Raw genomic sequence first — 17019 nt, forward strand, 5'->3', positions numbered from 1 at the left:
GAGAGAGAGAGAGAGAGAGAGAGAGAGAGAGAGGGCAGAGGGAGCGCAACAGAGAGAGAGAGAGAGAGAGAGAGAGAGAGAGAGACGCAAGGGAGCAGTAAAGCGTAAAGCTTGCTGTGAAGGAAGCAATAGTGAATGGAGTCCTGGACACTGTAAAATCTCAAAGTGTCAGTTTGTCTCAGAGAGTTCCAAAATATGCAGATCAATGTTTTGTTAACACTCTCTGAGTTGATTTTACAGTGTAGAGGAGTGGCACTGATCAACTGATCAACATTATGTAGGCCTTTGTTTGTAAAAAGTTGTACATGTATAGTGTAGTTTTTTGGTCCTGTGTGTGTGTGTGTGTGTGTGTGTGTGTGTGTGTGTGTGTGTGTGTGCGTTGCGTGGCGTGGCGTGGCGTGCGCATTGCATGCGGAGCAGCAGCCGTTTGGTCCTCCCGTCATCTTTATATCGGCCCCCAGTAAACTGGCGCGTCTCAGACCACCATCCAATGAGCATGGCGGGTGGGCTGCTGGGAAACCGGGGTTCCGTCTCACTTGGCCTTCTTCCGGAGGAGTTTCTGGGACTCAGGATAGTGGACCAGGATCTCTCCCAGGTCTTTCTTATCCAGGATGAAGAGGTTGGCGAAGCCGTGGGCCTTCACGTTGGCGGTACGCCTGTTACCTCCGCCACCTGCCAGCAAACTGAACCATTGGAGAAATACATCTTGTTACTATAGTCTGAGTCTCACACAAAGCCCCATCCTTCAACCTCTTCGGATTGCAATTTGCAATTAAAGTGGACTAAAACGTTTCATCCATTATTATTAAAACACGAAAGCATTTAATATAAAAGCATTTGCCTGACACCAGCATGCCATTCATTCATTGCCACATGTTTAATTATGTGATCAGCAAATCATCAAAAGGGAAGGAACTCCAACCTGATTTCACCAAACACGGAGCCAGCCTTGATGGTCACAAACACAATCGACAGGTCAGGACCTCCAACCACCTGCACCTCCCCTTCTTTGATGATGTACATCTCCCTGCCAATCTCCCCTGCAGGACATATGATGAACCACACTTGTTATGCCTGCCATGCAGGCGCGTGGACACATAGACATCGAAGGGGCCTTTCAGCCGCTGCCCTTTTACCCGTTTTTAAAATATATATATTTTTTTCTCCCTTGAATTCCTTGGATCATCACTCTCTGGCTCTTCGGCTACTCCTAAAAACCTGTGGAGTTTCATAATAATATGAGCCGCCAGATTATGGCATAATGGCGCTAAAAAGGATAGTCGTTTCGTATTTTAAAACAAAGTTCCAGACGCCAGAGGTTTAAAATATAATAATATTATACTTTTTATGACTTCGTATCAAGAGTAATATATTATACTAGAGGTAGTGGCCCGCACATGTAGAGTTCGGGTGGCTACGCGGCCCTCTACAATCATGAATTGAACAAGGTGGACCCTGTTGTAAACAAGTGTAATGCTTTATTGGGTCGTCCACTCACAGTTAACAGTCTTTGTATTGCGTTGTGCTTGAAATGTACTGTAATTCTGCAAACTGTTAATAAATATTTCAATCAAATCAATCAATCCACCGCCGATCAAACTGATATGCCCATACAGTATCTGGAGATCTCTGTCAGTCCTTGTCCCTTTTATGCCCAAATATGGGCATGATGTCATCAATATAATGCCACTACTGTGTACTGTATGTGGCATGCGCCTTAGGCCATCGGCACCCAAAGCCAATTTTAATATAGGATAGGATGACATATTACAGTATATTACATCACTTATATGGAACAATAATTATCCTTACAGGATCAGTCAAAAAGTACATTGGGTACACATTGGGTACTAAAAAGCCTCTCAAACCTGCCGTTGCTTCAAAATTAGATTGCGGTTGAAAGCCATTTGTTGACCGCACAAAGTTTACAATGGACTGCCATGTTTGCACTGGCCTGCAGTGTTATCTTTGGCAGCAAATTTAGATTTTGGTTTTAGTCATAGTCTCTTGAATAGTTTTAATTTAGTTTTAGTCACATTTTAGTCACCTGGAATGTTTTAGTGTTAGTCTAGTTTTAGTCGACTAAATATCATAAGGTTTTAGTCGACTAAAGCTACAGTTGATTTAGTCGAACAAAATGTATTTTTGTGTTTTTTTCACTTGCTGAAAATAGCCGATCTACAAGCTCACAATGCTATGCTAATTTTACGTCTAGTTTTTATTTGTTGACGAAATTGTCAGTATATTTAGTCATAGTTTTAGTCATCATAGCTTAGTTTCTATTTAGTTTCCATTTAGTTTTCGTCAGTGAAAAAAGGTAGTCGACGAACATTTTTCGTCCTAGTTTTCGTCCTAGACGAAAACAACACCGCTGGCCTGGCGTAGACCTGTGCACTGAGGAGCACATGCACTTTTCTACTTGTACACTGCATCACGTTGCGCTCTGAAAATAGCCGATATACAAGCTCACTATACGCATCGCAATGTGTTATGGGGCTTGTAGCTCATTTCGCTCCTATATGCCACTAGAATGTGGAATGCCCTACCAACAGCCGTTAAGAAATGTATATTTATAGGCCTTTCCCTTTTTTTTCTAAACATGAATATGATGATTTTTTTTGTTGCATTGTAGCATTACGCGGAAGTGGGGATTGAACGCGGGCGTCCCACTTGCCAGACCAACGCGCAACCTGTCGTGCCAATAGGGCTGAGCCTGATTGGCAGGGCTGTTGTGGGCTTGGTCTTGACTGTCTTGCCTACACAAAAACATTATAAATATTTGTATGTTTTTAATTAATCGAAAATGGAGGACCCTTACTGCATGTAAACAAATCTTATAGTTATTTTTCTGGTTTTATCCTCGTAACCTCGTTTTTGTATCGACCTGTACCTTCCTTGGACTGCACCCATTCCGCAATCAGTTAATAACAATAACATTTTCAATCAATCAATCAATGCTGTTTTGTGCACACGGCATGAATATGAACGTAGGAGGCCAAACATCAACGCTATATGTGCACGCATGCACACACTCATGCATGCTCACAGGCACACGCATTGACATACAGTACACCCACACACACACATTGACTCATGCACACATCCAAAACTGTGTTTTAAATGAAAGGCGGACGGTGTGATTCTTACCTTTTTACAGACAAAGTCCCCTGGCAGGTAGACCACAGACTTGAGTCTCAGGAGCATGTCGAACATCATCTGTCTGTCACAACCCTGACGGAGATGAAGACAGAACCATGACTAACAAAATACAAACTTCTTCTTGTTTATAGCAAAAGTGTTGTTGTTGAAAGTCTGTGCGTCTACTGTATGTGCAATTGTGTACAGTATGTACAATTGGGTGCATGGACATGTAAGTGCACGTGCCTGTGGCGTGCGTGCGTGCCTGCGTGCGTGTGTCTTACAGACCTGAAACAGGGCTACTTTAGCGATAATGGCAAAGTTGACGTCTGAGGCGATGTCCATCCTCATCTTGATTGGAAGCTGGACGAGCAGCTCCAGTTCATCTGCACGACAGAGACAGTATACAGACAGAGAGTTCCAACGTCAGTTCAGTTCAGAGTTAAAAGCTGTCTAATTCTGTTCATCTTAACCCATTTAGACCCGAGGACGATTCTACAAATGTTGGACCCCCATCTGAAAATATGTAGCCATACTATATATGCTCGATAGCAGGCTTGATAAGCTTAAAGCTTATTGATACCGGGTACTCAATAAGCTTGTTATTGGATTTTTTCGGGGTATCGGTTATCGAGCTCCATCCCTATCCAGGGACACCCCCCAGACGCAAAGATTTGAGTTAAAAACGTTTGCTCTGCCTGGGCCGCGGCTCAGCGGTCCAGGCACCTTGGCTGGTAATCCAGTCTGGCAGTGTGCCGCAGGTTCGACTCCCGATCCCGACGGCCTTTACTGCATGTCATCCCCCCCATCTCTCTCCCCATTTCCTGTCAGCCTACTGTACAGCACAGCCTAAATAATAATAATAATAAAGGCGAAAGCCACAAACAAAACATTTTCTCGCTCTGAAAGAATATACATTCCAGATTTGAGCCACATTTTCACGATTTTTCAAAAAATAGCAGATCTACAAGCTCATAGCGCGGCACCCTGCTATTTTTCAACAGCTAAAGTGTAACATAATTGCTTGAAACGCCAAAAAGGGTTCCCGCCCCCAGAATGTGTTAAAAGAGCAACAATCCTTGTTAAAGTGCAAGGCAGTGTTTGGTCTCTAAAGTATGTCTTTACTTTCTTTACTTTCTGTGTTTTATTTGTGCTCTCTCATTCGTCTGCTGGGTTGTGTCACCTTCATTGGCCTCTTTTTCTGTACAGTACTGTTTGTGAAGCATACAGTGTTTAACGCATTCTGACCTGAGATCAGATTCATACGAGGTTTCCACTGGACACACACTGGTCTGATGAACCCATTCTGACTTGAGATCAGATTCTAGAAATGTCAGTCGCTCTTCGATTTTTCAAAAATAGCAGACCTACAAGCTTGTATCGCGCCACTCGGTGGCACGATATGAGCTTGTAGAGCTGCTATTTTTCAATAGCTAAAGCATAACGTGATGCCGACACCAAAATGGGTGCCCGTTCAGAATGGGTTAAGAAGAGAAATTATTCATTATTGAGTTATTACGTAACAGCACTTTTTTTTAAATCAATTCTGCTTATGGAACATTAACAAAAGCATGGTTATAAAAGTCGATACAGTATGCATGCATTACAGACATAATTAATAAAGCCCGGGGTTATTTAATCCATTAACCCATTCTGAACGGGCACCCATTTTGGTGTTGGCATCATGTTATGCTTTAGCTATTGAAAAATAGCAGATCTACAAGCTCATATCGCACCACCGAGTGGCGCGATACGAGCTTGTAGGTCTGCTATTTTTGAAAAAAATCGAAGAACGACTGACATTTTTAGAATCTGATCTCAGGTCAGAATGGGTTAATCAGACCAGTGTGTGTCCAGCGGAAACCTCGTATGAATCTGATCTCAGGTCAGAATGGGTTAAATCATAGCGCCCAGCACATTTAGCGACGGAACCGGATGCTATCCCGGATGTAGCTGAAGTAGCTTGATGTAGCCAAAACACTCTCGATGCGATTGACAACAACGGGAGGTACGATTCATTCTAACGCGACTAGCGACGGGACCACGATGGGCCGTCTAACACATAACGTTTTCTTAGAATTGGACGGAATGATTTAGAATTTTAGACATTTTTAATGACGGAGAACTCCGTCCTTGCCGCTCAGGGTGTTCAGGGTGCTTTCTATAGCTCTTACCCAGCATGCCCTGGCTCTTCCAGGTGTAGTCGTACCATGTCTTGATGCGGTTCTGGACGTGACTGGGGATCTTTTCTGAGTTCATGTACTTGACGGTGCTGTCCATGCAGGATCTGTAGTAGTTCTCCCCCGCAGTCGCAGCCCCCACCACGTCTCTCATCTGGACCCACATTTAAAGCATATCACACACCACAAAAGAGTCACATTTGAACCTGCGCGTGCGTGCGTGCGTGCGTGCGTGCGTGCGTGCGTGCGTGCGTGCGTGCGTGCGTGCGTGCGTGCGTGTAATGCATTATGTAAATTAAAGCAGCGAAGCAAAGTGAAACTATATGCAGAGAGGTTTTAGTTGACTGACCTGACCAATCATGGTGGAAAAGGCAAAGACGCCAATAAAATAGTTGACACCCTGGAAGCTGATCTCAAACACGGTTTGAGGGTCTGGTAAGCCTCCGATAGTGATCAAAGTCTTCACGGCATAGAGGTAACAGCGGATGTAGCTGCACACACATACAAAACATCCATTGATCATTGAATGCACTGTGGTAAATTACACAATCAAATGTCTAGCTTTGTCTTTGTATAATCTGTATTTCTATACGTTATATTATCTAAAAGGAGAAATTATTTCAAAATACATGTTGTTTTCAAAATGTATTTTTGGATGTACAATTACCTACTCAAAATATTTTAATATTTAAAGAAAGTATTTTTCTTCTTCTGCATAAATCGTTGCTGTAGTAAAGTAGTAAAAAGTGCTTTGGACAAAACCTCTTAACTCCATTAGAACCTCAAATTGTCTGCTAAAACAACTAACTCCACCGCCTCGCCCCCTCTCATGGAAGTAATTGACAATACGTGTATATAAAGTTACGACACGAACTTTGATGAGGCTATATTGCTTTGTTATGAAAATATAAGGTTTTCTTAATTTCCTGAAAAATTAACATTTGAGTTATGAGGTTTCCTCCAGACAGCAGAGATATATATACTATTCATAGCACAACAATGACTAAATGGAAATAACAGCAGTTTGTCCATACGCAAAGCCCTTGCCATCGTAGACCCATTTGGTAGAAGCCAGTCCTTCCCAGTCAGAGCCCCAGTAGAACAGACAGGCGTTGATGTGGAGAGAGTAGAACAGGTAGAGTGTGGTTCGGATGATCCTGAACAGGAATGACGATAATTACAAATAAACACAAGAATCATGGATTGCAGGTAAAAATCATGAAATGCATACGCACGCACGCACGCCCGCACGCACGCACGCACGCACAAATAACAATGAAAATAGTTAGACAATGTACTGTAATTAATGTTCATGAGGTGTGTGCAATTTGAAAATTCTTCTGCTACCTGTAGATGTAGGCCTTTTTCATCACAGATTCGACACGGTCGTTGAATTCGCCAAAGACCATAAACTGGGAGGGAGACATAGTTTCAGTCACAATCACAAATACATAGCGTTTTATTACATTAAATTACATTAATGACTTAATGACTTTTGTCATTAAGATTCTTGCCCGGACAGTGGATGACGTGACTGTTTTTTCACCTAAATTCTTATCCCACGACTTTATGTAACCCATTTTTCACCCAGCCAGTGCCAATTGCCTAAACTTTAATCCTGGATGCTATACTCCCTTTGCCAACCTGGGGAGAGCCCTGAACTGAGCTCATGCTTCCTTCAATGCATGAGGAGTTAACAGGCCGCTTCTTATCGCCTGACAGGGTAGGATGGTAGGACGTAGCGTGTGGAAGGAACACGTTATTCCAACCACTTCCTTACCCCAGAGACCAGGATCACTGCATGTTTCCGTGAGGGTATACCTACATACTAGGGATGTCCCGATACCACAGTTTCTGATGTGTTGTGTTGTGATCTTGTATTGTGTTTATAGCTATCTAGCTATATACTGTATAACGTGTTGTGTTTATAGCAGACTCCTCACTCAAATGTGCACTTGCAGTTTGGGGCAACTCCAAAGCAAACTCCACATGCCCCAACATTTTATTTACCTGCCATAGTGTCAAACCCCTTTACCCACTGTGTCGGATCGGTGGTTATAGACTGGCATATTCGCCGATACCGATATGACCCGATATGACAAATAAGGGCCGATATACCGATACTTTTCCGATACAGTATCGGGACATCTCTAGTACCTACAGTACCCAAGGGGACACGGGGAGAACATGCAAACCCCACACAGAAAGGCCCTTTCGCCAACCCCGCGCCTCGGGTATGGGCGCTGATGACACGGAGGAGAGAACACGTACATCCCCAGCACCCCCACAGCGTCCCCGACAGGAATAGAATCTGGGACTTTGTAGCTGTGAGGCGACAGCGCTACCGCCTGCGCCACCGCACCCCCCAAGTGGATGATAATTTGGCAACTTTAGCGCTGAATAATATTCAAATGAATAGTTTGCAATAGAAATATTTCTGGGTCGAAAGAAGGGTATGAGTTGAGTTATTTAATATTTATATGTATACATTATTTATGCCCTTTAGACAACAAATCTGCACGTCTCTTCCATGACACGCATACATATACAGTAGTAGCCTACTGTACCCACATGCAGTACAAATGAACTGTTCTAGAACCACAACAGTTCTATATGCCAACAAGAATCCCCTACCTTCAGAAGACGTGGGAATCGCAACAGACTGTTGACCCCAGTGAAGACGTAGAATATCTCCATGGGACATAGACTTATAATATCCATCTGTAAAATGATTTACCTTGTTAACTCAGAATTCAGAAGCACTTTATTTCCTACATTTATATTCATCATACGCACAAGGAAACTGGTGCAGGACTATCACCATTATGCAGAAAGAACCATACAGACTCATCATAACGTATCATCACATAATTTATGTCAAACTAAATCTAGCTCTGCCAAATCTTTGAAATCTCTGAGAAAAAGGCTATACCAGCCCCCCCATGGGCTTGCACAACGTATTACCTCACCTGTATATCTGTTTCTTATTATCTTACCGTGTATCTTTCAGTTGACCGGTAGTGGTCATACATTTCCTTTGGATCAATCTGAAATGTAAGAAGATTCAGAAGATTTTATACGTGTGACTGACACAGGATCATGTGTTTACTGTATTTACTGTAACAAACAAAAAAAGTAAGACAATTTAACTGACCACAACGTCTCCACCACGGACAAACTGCAGCCTGGGCTGGAATACGACAATGTCTATGATGTAGATGGCGTCACAGGTGTAGTCCATTAACAGCCAAAACCAGAGGTTTTCTGGGGTCTGGTACGGGAAGGTCCAGCGCACAGGGATCAACCACACGTTCCAGTTCCACGCACATACCACCAGGAACAGCCAGCACACATACATTAGGTCTATGGAAAACAAAAGGAGACTTTGGTCATGTCATGTTCAAGTTCCTGATTCAAGTCAGCTCAGTTTAGCTCAGTACAGTTCCAGTTCCAGTTCCAGTTCCAGTTCAATTCAATTCAATTCAATTCAATTCAATTCAATTCAATTCAGCTCAGCTCAGGTAAACTCAATTCTGTTACATTAAATTGAGCTCAAAAGTTCACAAAAGTAATGTTCAGTTCCGTTCAGATCTGTTCAGCTATATTCTGTTTCGACTCCACACGTACCTGTAAACGGGTCAATGTTTGAAGGGAACTGATAATATAGAATGGCTTGGAGCCAGCCGGGCAGTTTGGAAATCTTGAATGGTAATTTGATGGGTTGTCCAAAGACCACAAAGGGTTTCTCCTCCACCTCCTCCTCCTCCTTCTCCACTGCTTCAGGTGCTACTTCCTCCTTCTTCTCCTCCGGTGGGGGGGGAGGCGGCGCAGCGCCAGCGGCGGGTTTTTGCACTGTGAAGATACAAATATATACAGATATATTTCTAATTGCAAAAAAATGAGATTTTAACCTTACTACTACTTTGTACTACTGGTACTTTGCAGAGGAAAACAATGATGTTAAAAAGAAGGGAAAATGTTATGCACATTTATAATAATAATAAAAATAATAATCAATTAATAATTTACATTTGGGGGATATCTTTCACAATAATTATTGTACATGTTCTAATCTAGACGTTCCTGATGATCACAAATAAATATATTGCAGGCGTTTTACTTTACTTTTTTCAGGGTTAAAGGTTAAAGGTCAAAGGTTACAAATTGTTAAAAAATGTAGTCTAGAGATTTTGAAGTTGTGTGAATTTCTGCCGCTGTGGTAATTCCTTATATGCAAATATCATGACCAATGGCATTGTAAGACTAAATAATGCACATCAATGGTGATGTTTAGGTGAAAAAAGAACAGAAAAAAGAAATGAATATGAAGCATCGCTGGGGAAAACAGAAACAGAACAGAAAATAAAGACGCAGCGCCGCAGATGGAGTGAGCAGGTTCCATACTTATACTACTTATTTACAAAAGGAAAACATTTAAAATATAAAAAAGAAATGTTCACACAGTGCACACTGAATTAAGCTGTTATGTTATGGCTTCATCGGGGAAAAGGATGAAGCTTACAATTTCGGTCTGATGTGCACACTCTTCTAAATGTTTAACTTTGTTATTTAAAGGACAACTTTAGTTTTTTTTCAACTAAGGTTCATGTTTTAGGTTGTTATTAGAGAAACTAAAAGGTGAGTGTTAATTTTCTTTCATTTGCTGCTTTCTTTAGTTTTGGGGATTTTAGCAGTTTTTGACAGGGGGGCAGGGGCATTCGAGCATGGGGCTAAATATGTATTTTTATACAAAATATTATGGCGATTTATCTTTTTATTATTTACTATAGTCCTAATAAACCCCAAGAAATTTAATCTGGCCACAAAAGATCACAGGGTCTACTGAATGTGACAAACTGACATATTGAGCCTATGACACACAGAATAAGCCTTCCCCCAGTAGGCTACCTTCACATTCAGTAGATCCTGTGATCTTCTGTGGCCAGATGTAATTTCCTGGGGTTTATTAGGACTATAGTAAACCATAAATAAATAAATCACCATCAAATTTGGTAAAAAAATACATATTTAGCCCCATGCTCGAATGCCCCCGCCCCCCTGTCAAAAACTGCTAAAATCCCCAAAACTAAAGAAAGCAGCAAATGAAAGAAAATTAACACTCACCTTTTAGTTTCTCTAATAACAACCTAAAACATGAACCTTGGTTGAAAAAAACTAAAGTTGTCCTTTAAGTGACTGTACCTGTGGGGACAATGGGACATATAACTGTACACTGATGTATTTGCACTGTGCCCATTTCTCTATTTAACCCATTAGACCTGAGGACCATTCTACAAATGGCTTCTAAATCCTAAAAGGTTTCTGAAAACTAAAACTGTGTTTCTATGTCAGTGGTTCTTAAACTATTTAATTTCAATGACCTGAAAATATGTTTTGAGTTAAAAATGTTCGCTCTGAAAGAATATATATTCCAAATTTGTGCCACCTTTTCATGATTTTTCAAAATAGTAGCCGTAGTGCGGCACTCAAGCTTGTAGATCTGCTATTTTTCAATAGCTAAAGTATAATATAATCCTTATAACACCAGAACCTCCTCAAAAATCAGTTACCCCTTCAATAAAAAGAATCACGCACGCACGCTCAGACATTAATCAGATACTAAACTTGCCATGTTGTTGCCATAATGGCTTTTAATTGGTGAACAGACAGCAGAGGCACTCCGCTGTCTGTCTGTCTGTCTGTCTGTCTGTCTGTCTGTCTGTCTGTCTGTCTGTCTGTCTGTCTGTCCGTGGTCGTTCCTTACGTTGTAACAATTCTTCTTGATCTTCTTCAGAATCATCAGGGTCCAACAGACGGTCTACGGACCTCGCTGTCCTCGCTTTAAACAGCTTGAGCAGTACAGAGACGTGCTCGTCCATCTTCAAACTGCCCAGGAGGGGATTTGATGGTGGCCTGTGGCTGTAGTCTGAGCATACTGATACTTCTGGTCTGTCGAACAGAACAAGAGAACTGATTTAACACAGTTATCACAGTGTGTGTGTGTGTGTGTGTGTGTGTGTGTGTGTGTGTGTGTGTGTGTGTGTGTGTAAAAGGTACTCATGTGTTTTATTTAAAGTATCAATACTGTGACATAGAAATTCTTAAAAATAGAAGTCTGGGATTCAAAATGTACTTGACTAGAAGTACAATGTTGGTATCAAAAGTACTTAAAGGACCACTTCAGCACTTTTCAACCTATCTTCATATAGCCTGACCTAAGCAGAGACATTTCTGGCCTAGATGGGAGGGTCGCGTCTCAGAAAAGCACGCACCCTGATTGGATCTCATCGATCTGTCCGTCACCCCCGGCCCCTCCTCTCCCCCCTGGTGCAGCGCTACGTCACATAATTTAGAGTGACGCCTACGCAGAAGGGTTGACTCCCACTTTTAGACTGGTTCAGCCCACGGCTTTTTCCAGGCTTTCATCTTTCACGCAGACGAAATGAAAGCCTGGGTATCGAGGCTAATCTTCATATAATAGGTCCTCACTAATAATCATGATAAAATGGCACGATTTTTACAAAAAATGTTTAGATTTTCATTATTGTGAGAACGATGGCTTCCATTTTCGCATTGCAACTTTTCAGGACTAGAAAGCCTGCAGCTTCTATTAGCTTGTATTCCCCATCGATGATGTCACTGGAGGACGGCTTCTGAACTGCCCACAGCCCTCCTATGAGACACAGACTGAGTAGGAAAAAATTGCGCCATTCTTTCATGATTGTTAGTGAGGACCTATTATATGAAGATAGGTTGAAAAGTTGTGAGGTGGTCCTTTAAAAGAGAAAGTTCTCATTATGCATTGTGCCGTTTTCAAACGTATACAATGTATAAAGAAATCATTTGAAAATAGCAGATCTACAAGCTCACAAGTCACAATGCATCACATTGTGAGGCCTAAAATGTATATGCTGAAGTGGTTAATGTATGTTTTATAATACTAATCAAAGTCTACAAAGTAACTAAACAGATAATTGGAAGTAGTCCAGTAAAATAAAAGTACCTTGAAATTGTACTAAGTACAACTATGTACTTAGTTACGTTACACCACTGTGTGTTATTATATGTTTCTCACACGTCCTTTGCACTCAAGTGTGTGTGTGTGTGTGTGTGTGTGTGTGTGTGTGTGTGTGTGTGTGTGTGTGTGCGTGTTCCACCGGTCCCTCCCCTTACAGCTGCCAGCTGGTCACGTGATCAGTTCTACAGCCAGACACTCCTGCAATATCTCACTGCATTGAGATTGCCTTCAATGATGACAACTTCAAGTTCTGCCTTGCCTGCTGTGAGACAGATACTGCCCCAAAACGCCCCATACCCATACCAAGCCGTTGTGGCTGCGCATGGATCTTCCAGACGTTCCCTAACACTGCAGTGTAAAATGAATAAAAGTGTAAAAATGTAAATTGTCAATTATGTGTATTATATATTTTTTCCCTTATTACTGTGGGAAAGAGCAATCATCCAATCCACTATAAGCAACCCAAAGCAAGGCTGAATACCAACCACTTGGAGGCGCTACCCACACATTAATTTAACTCTGACTGGGGAGAGAGTTAGTTAGTTTATTTATCTCAGTCATTTACAGTACAATACATTTCAGAATGGGGGTTTCAGAATTACAGTTTGACTGAAAAGGTTTGGGCTGAAGCCGCAGCTTATTATGCCCACCTTATTAATTATTCAAATAATAGAAGAAAGGGAAAAAAAGGAACAGAAAAAACAAAAACAAAAACAGGAACAATAGCAATGGGAAAAACTGATTCTCTGTAGTGATGTGCTTCTTGTATACCAATGATGAACAGAAAATTCATATTTAGCTTAAATGCCTTTACTAGTTACGTTACGCCCACATAGATTTAGCTTTTTTAGAGCGTACTTTTATATTTGAAGTGGTTGCTTCAAATATAGTGTATATTTTTATTCTCGTTTACTTTTACTGCATATGTGTTTGTATATTTATGTTTGAAGTGGTTACTTCAAATAATTTATTTTATTTATATATATATATATATATATATTATTATTATTATATATATATATATTTTTTTTTTGTAATATAATTTTGTAATATAATTTTGTAATATCTACTGCCTATGCATATTGTATATATTAAAGTGATTTTATATATTGTCAATTATCATAGCTTTATATGATTTTTTAAATGTTCTTATGGAGTTGCTCTCTTTTAGTTCTGTATTGAGTTCGTTCCACAGATTCACCCCAATGGCAGATAGACATCTCTCTTTTATGTTAGTTCTTGAGATTTTGATTTTTTTTAATATTCCAGAGTGGTAATAATAACCCATTCTGACCTGAGATCAGATTCATACGAGGTTTGGACACACACTGGTCTGATTAACCCATTCTGACCTGAGATCAGGTCAGAATGGGATAATAATTGAGTCTAATAATCATAGTGAAAGAAAATATTTCCAAAGAGAAAATTAACAATCAAAATCGGATGGAAATATTAAATTTTGATGTGGTGTCATAATTAAACGCAATGTCGATATGGCATGGCGACAATCAAGAAAATAGAAGACACAGCACTGCCACTTCATGTCAAAGGTTGCCAACCCCTGCTGTAGAGTAGACCTACTTATTTTACAGCAATGTCCCCGTGTCCCTATGTCCGTCCCTATGTTTAGAGTACCAACAGGGGGCACTGTTGCACCACTGACTTCAGACTGGTCTGATTTTATACTGTATCTGCTCTGCAAACTCTGCAATTGTTACTGTAAATTTGTATTGCCTCTCCCCCCCTCCCCCCCTTTTTAATTTCAGCTCCAGATTTTACAGAAGCCTCTTCGCATATGCTGTGTTCAGCACCAGGTCACTCATCCTCGCTCGTTGGCCTATCCACAGTGCCCACTAGTGCTCGTAGTCGGGATCAGTGGATTCTTAGCACGGCCTTCTAGATGTCCATGATGACAACAGGAGGGTGGTAGCCACAACTCACAAGAATATGTGTATAGTCAATGTCTGTCTGTGGCCCCCTCCCTACCCTGGAGGTATCGGGCAGAGGGGAAAGGGCCCCGAGACTGCATGCCCCTGAGCCCCATTGCAGCCCGGGGAAGAGCGCCGCATGGTCGCCACAGCGGTGAGCTGCTTTTTTTCCCCCCAGAATCTTTGGTATATGACCCGGCCGGGCATGGAAGCCTGACCTCCCAGTCCCAGGTCAGACACTAACCACAATACTAATAATTATTATAATTATTTAGTATTATTATTAACCACAAGGCCATTGGGCTGGTTCGGAGAGATGCCCTCTCTGACAATTAACATAACGTTGTACAAATCTCTCTCTCTCTCTCTCTCTCTCTCTCTCTCTCTCATTAGCAGGCAACAGTGCAGCACTGTCTCTCTCTCTCTGTTTCTGGCACAACAGCGCCCCTACTGGTACTCATAGTCATACTGGTGCTCATTAACGTCACATAGGTGAACCAACATGTGAACACGGACATTGCTGTTCCTTGGAGTGGTTGCACCACTCAAAAACAGTTCAGCTATAACACACAGTTTGGTAAGAAGCCGTTTTATTTGAATGTTGCATTGAGCATTTCAACTACTTTTGACACTTTTATTTATTTATTTAATTTTTTTTGACACTTTTATTTGAGCAGGATATGGCTGTGATACAGAAGAGGTGACCTGGCTCCAGTATTCCATCTACCTAGATGCCGGGAATGGACGTTTTCTGAAGTGGTCAGTTTGAAATACAACACTTACATAATCAGTACTATAGATTGCTAATGCTTACAGTTGCTTCAAACACTTAATAGTTATTAACTGATGTTAGAATGCAATAATTCAATGATATGTTTCAGTCACCTTTCTCTTTTTACTCTCTTAGTCCAGCTGCTTAGCTCCAATATATAAAGGAATCGTTGAGTTTGTGATAAAAGCATGAAATTTGGTACACTTATAGGATAGCCAAAGGCATTCCCAAAAGATTTGGATGTGGAGGCATCATGAATTTTCAACATGGCGCCCATGGCAGCCATTTATCAAAATGGCCACCAGCAACAACCGTTTTCGAATGATTTATGGATGTAATATGATATTGCAGGCACAATTTGTTGAATTTATTTGCCATACGTACTTGGTAATGTGTTTTTGGGGTAATTGAACATTGTAATTGAACAAATTCAAAATGGCTGCCATCTTTTCGGAGTTATGGGTGATCTCTGTGTCGAATTATACATTTTTGTTGATGCAGAATTTGAATTAGGAACTTTATTCTTCCTTCTATCTCATAAGACTCATTAAAGATGGAGTGCTGTGATCCAACCCCCCCTAAATAATATGATCATCAGGTACTACATGATTATATATACACTAGGAGGAAGATTTATTTCAAAATATTATTTTATTTTTCAGTGTAGAGAAAGTGTTAAAATTATGTTTTCATGTGGCCACACCCACCAGCTCATTAATTATACCTGGTTTTCACATTAGCACCACCCACCTGAACTTAATTAAGCCTCGCCCACAGCTGTGTGTTGTATGATAATGGTTATGATGAAAAATGGTGTATTTTCGAATGGGCCTTTTGACTCAAAGGCTTTCAGATTTCAGTAAGAAACCAAAAATACACAGAGAAGACATATGCTATTTGACTCCATCTTTAAGTGAAGCCAAACCTAGGGTGTTTCACAGGGAAGACTATTCACACTCACCTTCACAGAAATGGAGGGCTATGAGTGTGCACTGAGTCTGTAACTGAGCTTTTTTGCACTTGCACTGCCCAACACAAACCTTACATTTGCAAGAGACAAGTTCATAACTGGTCTGACCTCCATACACTAGCATAGTCCCTACTCCTTTGGGATGTTTTTTTGTCACATATGTAGGCCTAATAGGCCTATACCCTATTATAGTATGCACATATGTATGTGGTATGTCATTTGGGCCCGATGACAGTTTCAACAGGACATGTGTAATATCAGGGTCCCATACAGCCCACAGTCCTTTTCCCATGGCCATCAAAGCTTGACACAGTGTGACAACCCATATATTAGCACCATAGGGGCAGCAGTGGCTCAGGAGGTAGTGTTGGTGTCCACTTGGAAACTGGAAGGTTCCGAGTTTGATCCCCAGCTCACCCAAAAGTCAATGTCGAAGTGTCCTTGAGCAAGACACTGAACCCCTAATTTCTCCCGATGAGCATGGTTATTGCATGGATTCGTCCAGCATTGGTGTATGAATGTGCGTGTGTGTGAATAGGTGAATGTAGCACAATCTCTGTAAAACATCTTGGCTAAAGGCGCAATATACAAGCCCCCAGTGAGGATCTCCAGCGTTGAAGCACACGGCCCTAGTGGTTGGAGCGTGAACTGCAGGCGGACCCGTGGATTCAGTGCAGCTGGGCTTTAACTTTGATCGGTCGGTTGCACTTCGGGCATTTGCCAACCAAAATTTGGTTAGCAAATGCGGAAGTAGACTTCCTATATGAAACGAATGAACTGGTGAGGAAGTTTCCATAGTGGACAGTCTGAAGGTGGTTACAGAGGTAATTCACCCATAGCAAAGCCCCGCCCTCTACTAGTACTTGGACAGTAGACACTCCCACTTGGACACTTTCCAGCTGGGCTCATTCATTCCAATGTAAATATCATGGATTTTACACATTAAATACTGGTTCATTTTTGGAACCAGACCTTCAACATCTCTTCCAAATCCGTCAACAAGGCCTGCCGTA

The 17019-nt window shown here is 41.3% G+C and overlaps 1 protein-coding gene across 1 annotated transcript in view; it reads right to left on the bottom strand.

The window, feature by feature from the left end:
* Positions 1-532: 532 nt before the first annotated feature.
* cngb1a (cyclic nucleotide gated channel subunit beta 1a) overlaps positions 533-17019 on the bottom strand; it is a gene marked incomplete at both ends in the record, with an annotated part of 31463 nt that continues 14976 nt past the window's right edge. Inside the window, 14 exon segments of the mRNA XM_083759376.1 lie at positions 533-683; positions 923-1037; position 1040; positions 3148-3231; positions 3427-3524; positions 5313-5472; positions 5668-5809; positions 6353-6475; positions 6666-6730; positions 7953-8039; positions 8315-8365; positions 8473-8681; positions 8946-9170; positions 11083-11267. Coding sequence (XP_083615502.1) covers positions 533-683; positions 923-1037; position 1040; positions 3148-3231; positions 3427-3524; positions 5313-5472; positions 5668-5809; positions 6353-6475; positions 6666-6730; positions 7953-8039; positions 8315-8365; positions 8473-8681; positions 8946-9170; positions 11083-11267 — 1696 coding nt within the window.

Source organism: Protomyctophum parallelum, assembly GCF_964188405.1.
Source record: "Protomyctophum parallelum genome assembly, chromosome: 2".
Classification (NCBI taxonomy): Eukaryota; Metazoa; Chordata; class Actinopteri; order Myctophiformes; family Myctophidae; genus Protomyctophum; species Protomyctophum parallelum.